The sequence below is a fragment of the Mucor mucedo genome (assembly GCF_025094135.1).
Source record: "Mucor mucedo strain NRRL 3635 chromosome Unknown EV154scaffold_272, whole genome shotgun sequence".
Taxonomy (NCBI): Eukaryota; Fungi; Mucoromycota; class Mucoromycetes; order Mucorales; family Mucoraceae; genus Mucor; species Mucor mucedo.
This window is the reverse complement of record NW_026252556.1, coordinates 22313-35188: the sequence shown is the minus strand read 5'-3', so window position 1 is coordinate 35188 and position 12876 is coordinate 22313. Positions and strand designations below refer to the sequence as shown.

Here is a 12876-nt window from a genome sequence, read left to right as displayed (position 1 = left end):
ACAATAATAACGTGCCCTAAGCGTGAACCTGAAACTTTTGCTCTTTTTAATTAAAGTTTTATACCACAAAAACGTTTTGCTACAGATTCTGACAGACGAACGATTGTAACATTGATTTGAAACATAACCAAATAGTTAAATATTTGGTTATAAAAACGTTTACTGATAGCTATCAAACATTATTAGTGCTAAAATATTAAAGCGGGGGAATATAGGAAAGCCCGTCGTTTGAAAGAAACAAAAGAGCAGACAGTAATTTTGTAACACCCGACTTCGATCTGTAAAACTAGCGGAGTGTACTTATTATTTTATAAGAGATAAAAATGGCTTATGATTTATTAACATAAAGTGATGCTATTTATAATAGTGTGTCACGTGTTTACGTAGCATGATAGATCCAATATAAGGCTTTAAGATGACAACGAAATGCTTTTAATTTAGACATCTTACCCGTCTTTTGAAACGTAAAGCAATGAATGCTTATCGGTTTTTTTCTTACCATTCTGTGCCTATACAATGATCGTGGAATAGACATAACACAGCTATTTCTGATAGTAAAGTAAGGATAGTATTTAACATAGCTCTCGGCTACTATTAAAAGAAGAACACGAAAAAGAAAAACAGAATAATTCGACTTTTGCACCTACATACAAAAAGTCGCTTTCCGACAGGTACACGATTGAATCCAAAATGCATATTGAAAGGTGGTGATGGACGTCAAATTTCTTTATCTCTCACCCTTTTTATTGTTCGACATCAAACACAAAGAAAGCATAAATAACTAAATTAAATAACGTGCATGTTAGTATCAAAAGCGAATGTAACTACAAGGTAAACCAATCATCTTGTAACAGATAACCAATTATTTTTGTTAGATCCAGAAAACCATGGCCATTTAAATAGTCAATGTTTGAGAATGTCAAACATTCAATTGCCATCCGAAGAAGGCGAGCTCTTTTTTTATCTTAAAAATGTATATATATTAAGATGTACATAATCAAAACAATCTACGGCCTCGCCAATTGAGGAGAGACCAATGGCTGTGCCAAGAAAAAGAATGACCAAAGAAAACCATGAGGGTAGCTCTTCTGCCAAGAAAAGCAAATCGTATGCCTCAAACCCATACATTAATGACGAGGCCTCGTGTCAAAATGACACTGAAGAATCCAATACAATCAGTGTCGTCGAACCAGTAGAGGTTCCTACCACCCCTTCCAAGGAGGCGGATGCTATTATTACCCCAACTGTCGCAATTCGACAAAACATGTCGATTCTAAGCGCTCCACTCCGACTCAAGGCAATCAGAGTTTTAAAAATGCCAACTATGACAGTAACCACCGAGCAAAAAGACATTGATAACTTTCTGAAAGATGTCTTCTTTTATTTCAATGCTGGTAAGACTTACGATGTGTTGGGAAAGTGCATCCAATACGTCGGATGTTATCACTTTTTTTGTTTCTTGGCATAATCGAAATTACAAGGCCAAGGAACACATAAAAAACACATGCAAGCAATCAAAGGTAAAACATACATGGCCCATTGCATACTTTAAAGTTTTAACCTTCTTTCAATAGACGGTCAATCCAGTAAATACAAGACCAGACTTTTAAAAGCTGCCGGTAAAAGACTCAATGTGTTACTTAAGGACTTTAAGTACGGCGCTCTTGCCATTGTAAGTCCTAACTCCGTTGCAGCCTTTGAGCGATGGAGCTGGGAAAAATTCCCAAACATTCATTAGTGTGATTAAGCAGGATAAAGCCTTAACAAAGGAATTACAAGATTTTCAGCTTCACTCCTCTTTCTTAGACAAAACTGGACAATTAAATTACGTATATTATAAAGACAGCGGCTAAATTCGTTCCGATCATATTCAAAATAATAAAGAAGTTCATTTTTGCTACTTGGCTTTAATTCAAGGTCGTAGTGTTTCATTGATCCTAATTGTGACACAATAAAATATCTGTCATTAACCACGTGGTCAATACCTTAATGCATACGCGCATACATACACCCCCGCATAGATCTGCATGTATATGCAGATCATATTTGACAGCTCATGTGAACAAACCATCACATACCACCATGAGACCGATCACGAGTCATCACCATGGGACCACGCCTCAAGACCAAACCAACATCCGCCACCACCCTCGTCCCATGATCCCGCCACAGTACCTCGCCTCAAGACCTTCCCCAAGGCCTTAACTCCAGACCCTTCACGTTAAGAAGATAGTCCTTAAGACTATCTTCCTTTTATTATAAATACCTTAGATTATTTAGACAAGTACAGATCTTTATCTGATATCTTGTATAACTTATTATTATTATATAAACTTAGCTTTACTACCTTTTCTTGTCTGTCTTCCCGCAAAACTTATAGTCCTACCTAGTACCTAGCCTTGCCTTGTAAGTATAAAGAGACCTGTCCTCGTACCTAGTAACATCCGGCTAATTCCTGACAATATCAATACGAAAGACTTTTTTTTCATCCTCTCTTATCATTAACAAGAGCCACGGCTCTTTGCAAGGTAATTGACAAGATAATGGTAGTAATGTAGTGTGAAAGACTGAGGCGGTGCGTCGGTCCATGAGAGTGCCAGGTCCTATGAGAAGGAACCAGTACGAGATTCTTCTTTCATGTATAGCAACACCAGACAAATGTGGGAACGATACATGCAAGAACGATATTCTACTTAAAACAACGAGCTCTTTTTAATGGTTCTATTCTTGTTCCAAAAAACGATGATCCCATTGACTTATTTATCTTTTAGTACCCTACATTACGCGCACTACACTATTCTTCCCTCTGAAGGCCAAGCCTTGACACACATAGCACCCTGAATGAAAGTCGGAACTACATAAAGTTATAACGAATGCCTTCGAGGCTTTCTAGTGTTATATTTCTAGGGAAAACTTGTTTATTCGGTTTCATAGTTTTTATGAGTCTGAAGTTAGATGAATATAGTCTAATTTTAGACTCATTTTTTAGATATACGGTTACCATATGTAAGAATCCGGTTCAAAAGATAATAGACACTAATTTTTGAGAGCATCGACGGTTTTTTCTATATAAGATTATAGGAATTAATAAACAAGTTCTAGTTCATGAGCGTTAAATTAGCCGCATGGTAAACATTGGCGCGATTGATGAGATTCGATCTCCCTGTATTAGGAGCGAAATATCAGCTTGATACCGGAGTATTTGAGTGGATGACCCTATTTTGAGGATATTTATCAAATTGCGTAAAATAGTTTGCTTGTTTTGATTTCTCATTAATATACAATTGGCGAATGTCAAGAGCTGAAAGGCCTACAGGACAGACAGAATAATACTTGCTGCCAAAAACAGAGTTGTCCACCGAATGAAATTTAACATTTTTACTAAAATATAGCTAAAACTAGTACAGAAATGATATAATCAGTTTTGACCACATGACTAATACGTTCATGTTATAAATTTCTAAGAATCAAGTGATGCAGTGTATAAAATATATTATAAGTAGGAGTCACTTGAAATTAACTTGCTACTTCCATTTTTTTTGGATGGAAAATGGGAAAACGTGCTTAAATACAAGCGAGTACGGAGGAAGTTAATAAAAATATCACCAATTGGTATGGTAGTGTTGCAGCCAATCTAAATTGACTTGGTGTTACACAGGATAGGATATTTTCTATAAATACGTCCCTTTTTTTTCTAATAAATATTACTTCAGTTTTATCTTAACTAAAAATCTAGTTCTTAATAATTTGTAATTGACTCCTTTGTGTTTCCCTCAACGTTTCTACTTCTTGTTTATCTTAAGTTTATACTTACATATAACAATTAACTTAAAGTTCATATTTTCACACTCGACTCGAATCTCCTTATTACTACAACTGTACATAAGATATTGTTTATAAAAACATAATTACTTTTCTTTTTAATCTTGGCAATTCGTTTATATTTATATTACTTACGCCCTCTTAAAATCATCGTTGATTATCTTCTTATCCTAAAAACTTTATATTATAAGATTTCTTAAGTTGACTACTTCCAGTCTGGTGCTCACTTTCATAACTACTTTATTATTAACCGCAGTGTTAATAACCTATATCCACCTTATCCTTTAAGAACTATTACCAGTGTCTTAACAGTAGGTAATTTTATGCCAACAACCAGTACTGATAAATAATTGGAATAGTTTTAGCATGATAAAGGAAATCTCTTCACTGCATATCGGGCAAACAGCAACGGAATTGACACCATATTTACCTTGACAATTTTTTAAATACATAATAAACCCGACAATATAACCAAAAAATATTTTTTCCGGCACTTGTAAAGGACTGACGCAATTTAGACAGTTTCAGAAAAAACTTGTACGTTCATGGAGCAAGTATGAGAACAAAATAACATGTAACCGTCACCAGCCAAAAGATACATTAATAAAAGTAAAATTTACTTAAAGGGCAAAAATATTTTTCAGAAGTCGAAAAACATTTTTAAAGAGGTAGGAATAGTTTTAATAAAATGCCAATAGCCTGGGCTGTCTAATTACATTGTTAAAAAAGTCTCTACCATAAGGGAGGTAAGACACGACACAGTCAGACATAGAAGCCCAAAAATACTTTGGTCAACTACGCTAAACGTTTGACGGACACAGTAATAAGCATCTTTATAATAGTGCTGGCTTTAAATAGAGTATCTATCTACCAAACATTACGGACAGAAAACAATTATTGATCAGAAAACCAGAGAAATTAGCAAAAATGTCGATGTTACAGAATACCTATTATTTATACGATATGCTTAAACAAGTAGTACTTGTAACAGCTTCATAATTGACTAGCTCGTGTTGAAACAAAATATGAACACCAAACAGTCATTGTTTTTGAAGTAAGTCTAAAATTGTTATATTAATAATTAAAAATCGCGTACAAATATTTGATTAACGATATGAAGTAATAGCGGAATATCTGTGACGGTGGTAGTACTTGGTAGGGCAGCTTTAATTAAAATGTAGAAATGAATCAGCAAATGACACAAAGTGAGCAATGAATTTACTAAAAACACGAACAGTCAGTAGTTGATGGAATTATTGTGTTTTGAGGTAAGTAAAATTATAAGGCAGTATATAAGTAATTTGAGACTGTTTATTCGATTGTCTTTATTATGAAATAAAATGAACAAGTATTTATATAAAAAGACTATCTGCTGTACCACCATTTTTAGTGTATCTTTGAAGTTGTTATCATTTTCCCAGTGTGTATCCTGTTACCTTTAACTGCTTATTTTGTAAATAGAGGAACAGTCTGCTCCACTACCACGTATCAAGCATGTTACAACCTCAGAACATCATGATACCATACACACAGTCCAGAAGGTTGCACAAGCTTAACTTCACACGTCAGACTCCCTCACTGACCGTTTTTGTTATTATTAATACAATTAAGAAATTAATGATACGTTTGAACATTTTTTAAAAATAATTTATTAAATATTTATTTTAGAAAAAGGTCATATTTTTAGATACTATTTTATTATCTAATGAATAGTATACTTTTTATATCGATAGCGATAGTTCCTCATATGTTACAGTTGGAATTACTGTCATCTTAGACACATTGTACTTCCATATCTTTAGTAAGCCTTAGTCACTGTGTTCTTGTAACCTTGTGATATGATAGTACTAACTATCTATATTCGGTAATTGATTCCTTAATCATTCTTAATGTATTGATGTCATAGATATAGGTTTATTTAATGTAGCAATAATATAGCAAATCACCACATGGCAGAGTTGGATGGAATTGAATTTAATCTGGCGGAATACGACAGAAGAGGATGTACATGACCAGAATAACATTGAATAAAATTGAATAGCATTGAATACCTTTGAATTGAATGTTATTGAATGTAATTTGATGGTATTGAATGTACTTGCATGGAATTTGATGCCATTGGAGTTAATTGAGTGTAATTGGATGGCATTGAATGCTGCTGGATGGAATTCAGTGTAATTGCAAGGAATATAATGTAATTGGATGGAATTGAGTGTAATTAGATGGTATTGAAAGCAATTGGGTGGAATTGAGTGTAATTGGATGTTAATTGACGTAATTGGATGGTACTTGATGTAATTCGTTGTAATTGAGTGTAATTGCATAAAACTCAATGTAATTGAATGGAATTGAATGTAATCACATGGAATTGAATGGAAATGAATTTAATCCGATGAAATACGATGGAATAGGATTGCATACAATCGAATCAATCCGAATGAAATGGAATTGAATGAGATAGGAGGGATTACGACAGAGTATGATTGAATGCAATGGAATCAATCGGAATACAATCGAATGCAATGGAATCCATCGAAATGGAACAAAATAAGATGGAATTAAAAGGTACATGATGTAATTCAATGGATTAAATGAAAGCAAGGTGTCAATGAATTAATTAACTGTTAAAATTGATGTTGCAAGGTACGATAGGATTGCATGTGAGTGGATAAGAAAAAGAAGATATAGTTACATACAAATAGGAGAGAAGATGATCAATCAAGAAAAGCAAAGATGAAATAGAGAGAAGTATAATTAAATTTAAAAAAGAATACAATCAACTAAGAAGAGAAAGAACAAAACTATGAGGATCATGAAGACATAAGGTCAAGTACAATGTATTTATAGAGGAATACCATCAATTATAAAAAAAGAAAGTAAATATGCATGAATAACTATGTTTACGAGATGGAATGCCATTTGGAAAGGATGATCAATAAAAATACATGACAGATAGAAAACAAAGGAAACAGCAATAAAGGGACTAAATGTAAAAGAGAAGAGATGTATACTTGTATTCTAAAGACAGAGATGGAACTGAAAAAGGGAATTGTTTTATAGCGTCACAATGAAGACATAGGGGGGTATATAAACGCTGTCCGAAAAGAATGTTGTCTGTTTTTTTTCCTTTTTTCTTTATAACTTTTTTTGACGTTATGGAATACCCTGATTTAGAAAAGTTTATAAAGTACTTTCAGTACAATAATGCTCGTGAACCCCATCGTGGAACAAAACAATTCCAAAGAATAATACGTGAGAGTGGCTTCCGCCTGGCGCATATGAAAAATCATATCACATTAGCCACGAAATGTGATGGTTAGTATGTAACGGATCCAACTCCTTTGGACGTATTGACCATTAACTGGGTAGATTCGTGTGGCGATGATGAGTTAGAAGAGCACGATTCCGGCATATTGTTGGGTCGAGCAGTAGGAGCAGTTGATGACGAGGATGATGAATTTGAGGTAGCAGCTGCCGAATTAGCAGCAGCAATTGAAGCAACAACAACAGCAGCAACAACAACAGCAGCAGCTCCAGCAACAACAACCACAGCAGCAGCAACAACCACAACATCAACAACAACAGCAGCAGCTCCAGCAGCAACAACAACAGCAGCAGATCTTGAAGCAGCCGTTCAAGAAGCGGCTAATGAGGCAGCAGCTACAGCTGTTCTAGCAGCAGCAGCAGTAGAAGCAGCGGCAGCAGCAGCTCCTCCAAAAACCGAAAGGGAGGCTGCATTAGCAGAAGCAGCAGCAGAGTTAGCTGCGGCCTTTGAGGTTGTTCATGAAACAACAGCGGCAACATCATCATCATCAACAGCAGCAGCAGCAGCAGCAGCAGCATCATCAGCAGCAGCAGCAGTAGCAAGCGTAGCAGCTTTGCCGGCTCCTAGACCCTCTCCGGTCATTGAAAGATTGGAAACGTCTATGGCTAGAGCTACGAGCTCAAGAACAGCTGTAACAGCAGCAACAGCACCATCATCAACAACAGCAGAGCAAGAGGAGCTTGCTGATATAGAAGGTCGTCTCTTGAATCGACTTGAAAAAAATGATAATTCCAACTACCTCGCCAAATTACAAAAAGGGGACGATGAGCTAAACCCATGGTCCAGAAGTGTGGTTATGGGTACTACGTTCGATCGCTTGTTAGAATCAGGCGACTTGGCTGAGTTCACGTTTAGATCGTCGATAATCAAGGATACGTTTACAATGACAAACACCACATAACAAGTATTTAAAAGTATTGTCTGTTTATACCAGTACCTCACATATTCGGAATACGTTGTGTACCAAAACATACAGCCTGGAGACGCAGAGGATGTTATGATCCAAAATGGAGCAGACCAAGTTGGCTTCTATAAAAGGAAAGTACGGGGAGAACGTGTTCTCCATCTTTATGGATTGTTAGGAATCGCAGGTATTTTAGCCAGTGAAATTATCAATGTCACAAGCTACACCATGATTGAAGCTGGATTTCATTGCGAAATGGCTGTTTTGATGGCGCATCCGTTGGCGAGAAAATTAAGTTTTTTGAGGACAAATTCGATTGATTGGATGTTTGATCAAATTGAACAAAACTTACGAGCAATCAATGCCGATCATAGGGAAATAGCCGTGGCAAATGACATCTTTTGGGAGGACATGGAAGAAGACAAGAGGTCAAGGTAAAATAAATTGTTTTGCACGAGGTCAAATTCAAAAGAGACATAAAGACCAAGGAAAACGTAGAGAGTTCCGAGTAGAAAAAAAAAAGGATTTTAAGCAAGATTAAATGAGAAAAAAAATTTGCACCCCTGTTCAATATAACGTGAGAAAAATGGATGACTCGGCACGTATGTTTATATTATGCAACTTGCTGAGAAATGGTATAAATAGGGGTACTTTATTTTTCAAGTTTACATGTGTTTCTCTCTCAAATATTTTTTTCTTATAAATCATGACGCAAACCTCACTAGAATATGAAGGGGATGTTTGGCAAGCTCAAATTCAAGATAACTCGGATGAGGCTATGTACCGGATGAAACGCTTGTTGGAGACGGCTGGTTTTGTGTTTGCTACAAACAGTGGTCCTATGTATATGGGTGTATCAGTAGGAGGAAGATTGGTGTTTGATCATGTTCCGTTACAGGTGTACATGTTCGAAAAAGATCTACAAGATGAAATAGCACGTGAAGGACAATAAAGTCAAAGAATAACGTTGCGTAGTTATCATGCTTTTGAAATAAAACTTGCTTGCACTAATTTTTTGGTTTACAAGTGTGGGAGATGATAACTGCACAAAAATAAAGGGGATAACGTTGTAATTCATACGGAAGCCGGGTATAGGCTTAGCGCATCTTTTGGAAAAATGAAATCAAAGATTAATAAGTACAGTATGGAGACAAATGTAAAAAGAAGATAACGTCATGGGTTTTTAAGTGATAAACTTGAAATGAAAGTCAAGGCCGGGTCTAGGTCTACCGCATCTTTTGAAAAAGTAAAATCAATGATTAATAAGTGTATTATAGAGCAAAACGTGAAAAGAACATAACGGCATGGGTTAGCGACAAGCAATTTGATTTGAATGCATATACCATTTTTTCATTTAGATGTAAAAACACGAGAGCTATAGAATGTTACTAGTCTTGGGGTCTAGACACTGGTAGCTATTGTAAAAAGTACGTTTAAATACCAGCATCTATACACACCTCATTTTCCCGACTTGGTTCGATTTCTATAAGAGACAAGTTTAGGCTGCTGACATCGAACAAAATAAATTGAGATCTTAAATAGATGTGCTAATACAGACAAGCGCCGATTTTTTTAAATATTTTTCTTTGAAGGTCAATCTTTTTCCAAAACCTGCTTATTAAAAAAATATAAACAATAAAAATAAATATCATCCTGGAACTAGTGCAATTCGATTTTACCAAACTATTTGCAAGATTTTTTTTTATTTTGTTCCTGTTTTACCTTTTCTTTTTTCCTTTTCTCTGTTTCAATTTAATTTCTCAATGAATTCTCAAACTCACCAACAAATTTTTCGGATCTTCAAAATGTTAAGACAACAACAAACTGTTCTTTATGCATTTAGTGAAAACATTACTGCCAAGAACCAAGTAATTGTGGTTTGTTGCACGTTACTGTCAGTAATGTGCATTTGCGTAAATAACAGCAATTGCAGTACGACTTTTTTGCAGCCGATTTCTCGAGTGAATTTGGAATGTCTATTACTTCCATGCCTTTGTTAATACTGGAGAAATTATCAACAGAACGAGAAATGTCGGTGTAGATGCCACAAGAGTGTCTGAAAGATACACTTTTTGGGAGGTACAACATCCCAACCTTAACGACGACGACGAAAAACTAGTAGATTGCTTCCGTGCCCCATATCAAATGGAAAGGGACTCTTTAAATTGGCTTGTCAACAGGTTGTCTACTCATCCCGAATTTCATTTCAAGAAACCAAACCACGGTCCTATCTACATCCAGATAGATACCTGTCTTTTAAGACTGGGCAATTGTCCTTTTGGATACAGAAACATGTATGTCCTGTATGGTGTTTTGTATGGCAGCTATACCAATTTCACGAAGCGTACGGTGAAGACCATCAAAGATGTGCTTAGCTATATGATGGATTGGCCTACCAATTCAGCCATGGTGAGGGCTATATCTGCTGAATTCAACAAAGCTCCCGGTGTAAGTATTTTTGATGCAATTGGTGCTATTGATGGCAAAAACTCTACCATTCAAAAGCCAACTCCAGTCCCTTATAGAGCAGGGTTCCGTGACAGAAAAAACAACTACAACATTAAACTTACCGTTGTTTGTGACGATACATGTATGTTTACTTACATTCGCGTTGGAGACTCTTGTAATAATGACCAATATAAAGATAAAAGTTGGAAACTAATTTACTTTGAATACACTACGCAGAAGTCACGATGCCTCAGCCTATAATTCCAGTGATCTCAGCTGGAAGATCATGAACAATCCTGGGCATTACTTCCCTAAATGATTTTATTTTCTCGGTGATTCGGCCTATCCTACCATTGCCAATATGGTTACACCATTCCCTGAAAGTGAATGTCTCCGGGACCCGCGCAAGAGGTTATTTAACCATTCGCATTCAGCCATTAAAAGAACTTTTGGTAAGTTCGTTCATCAGTGGAGATTCGCCCAATTCAATATTAACGTGTATAATAATTTGGATATCAATGATATCATCGGGTCGTGTACTACTCTACACAATACATGAACGGCAAGAAGGGCCCTAGGTTTTGATGGTGTGTTTCTTGCACCTGCTGGTCTAGTAGTTGGAGAGCAGGGTGATTCATGTGTTATAGGTAACCGAGCCCGCTTGCGCATCTTTAATGCAGCTTTTCCTTAAATTTGTTAAGTACCAAATTTTTTTGAAAATAAAACAAATTTATTATTGAAGAAAAACCCCCATAATATTTTAGTCGATGTTATGAGGTTTATATTCATCGGACGAAGGATACGTGATATCAAGCAAGTCTGACGGAACGGGAGAAACCGTCGTGACATTGCCATCGATCGTCATGTCATTGGCAGAGGGGGTGGAGGCAGTGTTGTATGGGAGGATGCTGTTGGGAAGGGTGCTGCTGACGACGATGTTGCTGGTGTTGGTGTTGTTGACGTCGGTTTTGTTGTACGCGCTGGTTTTTCTGGGAGAAGGACTGTTGAACTGATAGTCAATGGTGTCAGGAACACCATTAACATCTGGGCGGAAGTGGTGGCTGGTGTTGTTGGTGTAATTGTAGCCACCGTTTTCAAACGGATTGTAGCTGGTGGCGTTGTTGTTGCTTTAGCCGAAATCCCCTTTCATTACCATCAGCATCTGGCGCTGGATATTCAGATTGTCCTGCATCTACGCAGCAACGCGAGACTGCACCTGGTCCCGTTTCTCCATGGTCTCCAACATGTGACCGAAAAACGTTGTCGAACGAGCAACATATTTAGTGAACTTTCTACGCTCCGGTTCTCCATGCTCCAGACGAGGTGCCTCAATCTCATTCATAGAGGTGACCAGATACTCCATCGTTTGGTCGACCGCTCTAATTTAACTGGCAGCCCCACGAGCTACACCCTTCTCAGCACCATCGTTTTTGATGGCTCTTACTCGTCTAGCACCGCAACGTCACCACGATTATCTATCGTCTCTCCAGAAAGAGAATACACAGTAGTTGGCGTCACAGTGGGCATCTCACTGTTGGGATTTCCATCGCATCATGGTTATCCCAGTTTTCAATCGGTGCCATACCAGTTGGATTCAACCTATCATTGCGATGTCTGAAGGCAGCACAGAGAGAAGCCACTTAGAATTCAATGGACTCGAAGGTCTGCTTCCATTGGTGCCGTTTTTGGTCTTGAATGAGTGCAACATGCACGTTACAACTCATTTAGTTTAGCTAGCGTACGATTGGACTCCAACCGCTTGTTGTAATCAGCATACAATTCAATAAGAGCAATGGTGCTAGCTGAATTCCCTTTTGAGTGCGTGTATCTCGTATCCGAAACTTAATAGTGGCAGCAGCCTCCGTGGCATCAGCAGTGGCAGTAGCAGGTGCAGCCGGGGAAACGACAGCAGCAGCAGGAACGACGACAGGAACCTCCTCTTTTTTTGAAACAGTAGTATCATGGGACGGTTGCTACCATAGGCTACACCATTTGGTGTCACTTCAATAAATTGGTGATTGATAGGGTTGTTGTTGTTGTTTTGATTGTTCATTTTAAAAAATATCAGGTAAGGAAACAGTAATAAAATTTTATTTTGTATTTTGGCATTTTAGTAGTCCATTTTAGGACCATTTATTTCTAGAGGCTTCACATTCGATGCCCACAGATTTTTCATTTTTAAGCAGCAGATTAATAATAAAAAAATATGGCAACATTATTTTTGACATGATTCAAATTAGGAAAAAAATATTGATAAAAAAACATTTTTTTTAAAAAAAAACCGGAGCTTGTCCATATTAGTACATCTCCTATTTAAGATCTTAATCTATTTTGTTTCATTTCGGCAGCCTAAATCTTACAAATCTGAGATTTCTGG

The 12876-nt window shown here is 36.8% G+C and overlaps 3 protein-coding genes across 3 annotated transcripts; 2 read left to right on the top strand and 1 right to left on the bottom strand.

Annotated features, from left to right (window-relative positions):
* Positions 1-1057: 1057 nt before the first annotated feature.
* Positions 1058-2225, top strand: EV154DRAFT_488698 (uncharacterized protein; the record flags this gene model as incomplete). The annotated part of the gene is made up of 4 exons (XM_051599171.1): positions 1058-1394; positions 1482-1520; positions 1575-1672; positions 2022-2225. 4 exons carry the CDS (start codon positions 1058-1060, stop codon positions 2223-2225), a joined length of 678 nt encoding a protein of 225 aa, XP_051450243.1.
* Positions 2226-2978: 753 nt separating this feature from the next.
* On the bottom strand, positions 2979-4274 carry EV154DRAFT_488697 (uncharacterized protein; the record flags this gene model as incomplete). The annotated part of the gene is made up of 6 exons (XM_051599170.1): positions 2979-3065; positions 3195-3310; positions 3815-3870; positions 3958-3992; positions 4121-4161; positions 4253-4274. The coding sequence occupies 6 exons, from the start codon at positions 4272-4274 to the stop codon at positions 2979-2981; spliced, it is 357 nt and encodes a 118-aa protein (XP_051450242.1).
* A 2703-nt stretch (positions 4275-6977) lies between these two features.
* Positions 6978-8489, top strand: EV154DRAFT_572154 (uncharacterized protein; the record flags this gene model as incomplete). The annotated part of the gene is made up of 3 exons (XM_051606315.1): positions 6978-7137; positions 7192-7996; positions 8063-8489. 3 exons carry the CDS (start codon positions 6978-6980, stop codon positions 8487-8489), a joined length of 1392 nt encoding a protein of 463 aa, XP_051450241.1.
* Between the last annotated feature and the right edge of the window lie 4387 nt (positions 8490-12876).